Source organism: Limulus polyphemus, unplaced genomic scaffold (assembly GCF_000517525.1).
Source record: "Limulus polyphemus unplaced genomic scaffold, Limulus_polyphemus-2.1.2 Scaffold253, whole genome shotgun sequence".
Lineage (NCBI taxonomy): Eukaryota > Metazoa > Arthropoda > Merostomata > Xiphosura > Limulidae > Limulus > Limulus polyphemus.
In genome coordinates, this window is record NW_013665863.1 from 570,329 (window position 1) to 576,170 (window position 5,842).

Below are 5,842 nucleotides of genomic sequence, written 5' to 3' on the forward strand. Positions count from 1 at the left end.
AAAATAAGGGTGCGTCTTATTTACCGAAAAATACGTTAAAGTAGCCCGAAGCCGATATTTTAGTTAATATACGCTATTTGCCAACAAGATTGACACACACTGTCTTCCTTTTTCACACAAATTTACAACAATTATTACGAATAGTTACCACAAGCAAAGTTTTATAAAACAAAAATTTCACTAACTTACAAACAACACAAAATCTTCTTTCTAGTTCAGAGTCTCCTTGATATCCAGCGAGTTAACTTGAAGTCGATGTACGTACAATTGCCTAGAAGCTAGCTAGCTTTGTCAGACATTGAATTGTTGGACCGTCGAAGTAAGATAATATTTTCATAAAACCACTAATGTCAGATGAGAATTCAGTAATATTTTCGGAAAGATACTAACGTCTGATAAGAATCCGGTAATATATTCCGGTTGATAGGGGTTAGCAAAATCACGGTTTATAACAAGTTCCTAGCAGACTTATCTGCTCTCTTCTTTGGCCTTGGTCTTTTTATATGTGCAGGAAATATTTTTCTCGAAGGTTCGGACAACAATACTGAACTATATTTAACCGGTTATATTGTCGATTCTTGCGTTCACGAATATTCTACAACCTTGGATAATTTGCGGGAGTTTCGCCATACGTAACTAACACTGTAAGCTAGGCATGTTATTACATATAAACTCAATCCCACCAAACGTTGTCATTAAAATAAATATATAACAAATTCGTTACACGCAATACATATCTGACACTATAAGTTACTCATATTTTTAAATGCAAATTTAATCTAAACAACGTTCATATTAAAAATAAACACATAACAATAAATTCGTTACAACTTATTTCAATAATATAATCATCAATATTTTTTTCTAAGTCTTTTAAGATTTAATTTGTGTGTGTTTTAAATTCTATATTTAGTACCTTTCTTTAATATTGATTGTAATTCTTTATCTTTAACAATTTCTTAATTTCCTGTAACTATATGATTATGAAAGATACCTTTAAAAACACTATTATCAGAGTTACAAGGTAAGTTGTCAACTTCTATTTGATTAAACTTTTTTATAGTTAAAGAGAAGAGGTCCTATAAATTTATTATATTTCAAACTGACTACCAGTTGAAACGATTTTATGGAAAAAATATCTTATTGAATACTTTTATGGATCAAGGAAGGTAAATATAAATCATCATAAACTTGATGTTAAAAATACTATATAAGATTTCTCCCTTTTCTTTACTGAAGGGAGTATAGATATACGATTCCTTTTTAATCTAAATTTAATTAAATCTATAATTAAGTCTTTAACATTGATATTTTTAAACTCAAAGTTTAACAAATATCTTTACAGATATTTGAGTTTTGCATTTATTAATTCAAATACTTGTTTTATTATAAATTTCGCCAGATTAACAGGTCTGTCAAATACAGAATCCAAATGTTTACAAAAACTTTTAAAATCAATCCATTTCTTTCTGTTTTTACCTTTACCCCCAATTTTTATTTTGTTTACCTCTACAAATATTTAGTTGAAATGTATTTCTGATACAGGAATTTTTACTTATAACTTCAGCAGTTTTATTTTGAAAGTCCTGATTTAATCTATAAGGGTAGAGAGCTTTTTTCTTTAAGAATGTGATATTCTTCTCTTTCTGTTAAGAAATTTGTAATGTAGATTTGTTTCTAATATAGTAATTTTTACATTATTAAATGAATGTTTATTAAAATGATTTATTTCTATTGAATGAGGAAACCCCTTATTACTTTGTGATCTATGTAGGTTAATCCTTAGATGTAAAGGATTAGTTTTGTCCTATATATTTAAGTCCACATATACCACAAGTTAATAAATAAATTATATTATCTACTTAACATAGTGGTACATTTTGTCGTACATGTTGAAAATACATGGCTGCCTGATAAGTTAAACATCTAGAACTTTTGCAAGTACATTTTTTTAAATATATTAATGTAGCAAATTTTAATTAACCGATTAGTTGCTAGCTAGGCTATTAAGCAGTATAAGAGGGTAACAGAATATTCCAAAATAAGGAAACAATGGGCGTTTGGATTTTGTCTGATAGATGGGATATCCCCAATGCATTTGGGTGCTAATACCACAGACATTATCCGTTATGACAATAAGTTGACAACCAGGACCGATAATGGTATATCGGTATATATATATATAATATACGCCTGCTAGTATTAGATAAATAAATGTTAGGTAAATCGGTGAACTATGATGGACTAACAGGTGTAATATTACAGCTATTTATTGTTGTAAGCTATACCTTAATGTTGTTATTTGTATGCTTGCTAGAATGCGCGTATTGTTAAGATAGGCCTAGAAAGTTCTAAGTTGGCGTCAAATTTTTCTCATATATTCGAAGCTACATTATAAATACGAGATAGTTGTCAAGTATGTAGAGAGTCAAATCAGTCAATGTGTTGCCACCGCTCTCATTTAGTTACTTTCTACAATTCAGTTGATTTTACACTAGGCTCACTACTGTTAGAAAGCTTTGAACGTCATTTTTAGCATAGGCCAACAACAATTCACAGCAGTGTAAAAGTGTTCAAGCTTGTAGACACGTTAAAGGGGAAATAATTTGTTCTTGTAATGTGGATTGAACGTTGAATTATTTTCACCAGATAAATTAAATTAAAAGACTCCGCCAACGAAAGAACAACGTTACAGCATTATATTAATGCAGGAAATCTTTGTAAAAGTTGCCGATAAAAGGGTGGTATTTTATATCGGTTATATTATGTATTTCATTAACTTTTTTCAACAACTTTAGAGAATGAGAAATAAAATTGTTTCACCAATACTCAGTGTTCAAGCTTGATATAATTTGATACTCCCAATTTAGAGTGAAAGTTTTTTTTTTTTGATTTAATCTTCATCTTATTCTAACGATCATATAATTGTTATTTATCTACTAGCTTTAGTACTAAACATAAACTATTTTATTGTAAAATATAACTGTGACTCACCTTACCAGATTTTATCAAATAATTGGAATTTTGTTTTTCAATTTATTGTGGATAATTTAATTTAAACTATTTTGAGTGAAAAATAAATTAATATATGGTATTAGTGATAAGTATACGACTTTACATTAAATCCTGAAAATTGTTTGCATTCTATTACCATAAGAGGCTTACTGTACTTGTTTGATTTGCTTTTCTAAGCAGTGCTGATGAGCCGCTCATTTGGCGAATTAGTCTACTGTAGACGGAGCTGCGAATTGAAGAATAGATTAGGCCTGAGGTCATTCATGGATTTTTTTTCTTCACTGAAATTACACATTTTAGTGAGGAGAAGAAAAATTTACAAAAATATATTCCTGTCACCCTTTTCTTCTCTTGTAGCAACAATAGTTTTTAAAGTATTCCGAGAAACTGAGGAAATCAAGTTTATTGAAGCAATTTCTAGCTAACAATTCACTTTGTCAGAACAGCACCTTTCCAAACTATGAGACCATGTAAAATATATTTTTTATTTCATATGGTATCATTGAGGAAAATAGAAAACTGTATATTTCACAAATATTTAATTTAGTACGACAACGGTATCTGATGATGCCTTTACTGGCGAATCGTAGTCGTATTAAATGAAATATTTGTGAAATGTGCAGTTGTTTTTGTTTTCCTCAATGCTGTAATTATAGAGTTTCGCCACCTACCGACTGTTTCAAGTATTTATTATATTTTATTTGGCAAGGCAGATTTTCACAATATCTTTTTTTTTGTAATGAATCTAATATTTTTTTCATTTGTTAAAAAATAGAATCCCGATACTCTGAAATTTGAGGGGAAGTATGACCAATATTATAGAGGAAGATTAATTTCAGTGGACTAACTATTGTGTAGGCTACGCTGTTCTCCCAAAATAGTACTCGCATATTAAAATATTAATCAGTTAGCATTTTCGCCAGCCTCAGCCATTAAAATATATTTGAACAAGCTCATTGCAACCTACATAAAAGGGGGCACCCATAAAAACCTTCTGAGCATGCAGTGCGATTAAAGCTATTGATATTTTATTCTTATTTAAGATTGGCCTAATCGATATTTCACTCAGACGAAACCACACCCACCCACCCCTATTATAACTAGAAATATATGTTTGACAAAGTTATAATATGTGATTTTATTTTAAAGAATCGGCGAGTGTTTTTGGGTGAAAACCAAATGCAAACGATTTCTTTTTTTTCTTCCAGTTTCGACCTATGTGTCTCCCGTTCAGACAGAATGTATGAATATCAACTACTATCTTCCTGAAAATAAGATTTCAGATGATTTCTCTGAAGAACGTTGGGAACGTCTACGTAAGTACAAAATTTTATACCATTAGAAAAAGAAATATTTTTGCAAATCTGTGTACGTACAATGTAGCATTCTATCTAAAAATCAAATAAACTATGAAATGAGAAGGGAAAAAATTAAAGAACTCCCTACTCGGCTGATGATGAAAGATCGTGGGATATACGTGTACCTGCAAACTGTAATTTTGTGAATCTTCTAGATTCGAAACCACAATCAGCAACAAAATACTGGTGTCTGAGGAAATGTAAGGAGGAGAAAATTAATTGCAGGGTGTATTGAATAACCTATGGTACATAAAGTTAATTGAAATAAAAATTACTCGAATTTCATTAATGTATTTAAAAAGGATTATTAAAAAACAATGATCCTAATTAATATACACCGCTGACGGGGAATAATGTTCAGAAAAAACAGTCAGTAATATACTCGATATGTGGGTAAAATTGCTTATTTAGGTCAGTAAAGCCTGATCTGCTTAAAATTGACTGGAAATATTATTTACAAATACTATGATGAAGTTCGTGCAGCGTATTGGCACGAACCAGGGTTTTGGGGTAGACGTTGACAGTAACGATACAGCTATAACGTCTAGCGAAATCTAACTCGGGGAATCCAGCGCCCTCTTTCATATTGCGATTGGAGATAAGCAGAATACAATGACTGTATTATTCGGGTTATGCGGAATCCAACTTACACAATTACATGTTTACATGAGCAATAAGGACTACACTGCTAGAAGTTGACAGCATATAGTGAGGCCAATCAATATTCTATAATGAATTATGTTTGTTTTACAGAGATAATAAGGTATGATATGCCAAACGTTGACAGGAAAGGTATAGTTACTAAGTGTACTCAAATCCAGTTAGTAATTTCTAACAAATTAGGTCTGTTCACAGGGATAAGGGTATAAAGGCCTTGTTTGCTAAATGATGACAGGCAAGGTATAGTTACTAAGTGTACTCAAGTCCAGTTAGTAATTTCTAACAAATTAGGTCTGTTCACAGGGATAAGGGCATAAAGGCCCTGTTTGCTAAATGATGACAGGCAAGGTATAGTTACTAAGTATAGTGAAGTCCAGTCAGTAAACTTGTAAAGAATCGGGTTTATTTGCAAGGATAATAAATAAGGCCTGAGCTGTGATGTCCAATTAGTATTTTGTAATGAACTGGTCTGTTTAAAGGGGGTAGGAAGATCTGATCTGCTAAATGTTGACAGGAAAGGTATATCTACTAAGTATCGTGAAATTAGTCAATACTCTGTAATGAAACAGGTCTGTTTACAGGGATAATAAGGCTTGATCTGTGAAGTCCAATCAAGATTCTGTTTACAGGGATTAAGCTCCTATCTACTATAAGTTTATTTACAAAGAATAGTGAGATTCAACTTATATTAACTGAAAAAAAAAACATTACTTGCGTGCCACTGTTATTTTAATTTTCAACAAGTATGACACATTTTTAATACCCCCCCCCCCAGTGGCACAGCGGTATATCTGCGGACTTACAACGCT

General features: G+C 31.2%; 1 protein-coding gene across 1 annotated transcript in view; it reads left to right on the forward strand.

Moving 5' to 3' along the window:
* The window catches only part of LOC106478827 (transmembrane protein 178B-like), a 24,394-nt gene that overhangs the window by 10,048 nt on the left and 8,504 nt on the right, over positions 1 to 5,842 (forward strand). Inside the window, exon 2 of the mRNA XM_013939399.2 lies at positions 4,224 to 4,331. Within this exon, the coding sequence (XP_013794853.1) occupies positions 4,224 to 4,331 (108 nt within the window). The remainder of the gene's footprint in view (positions 1 to 4,223; positions 4,332 to 5,842) is intronic.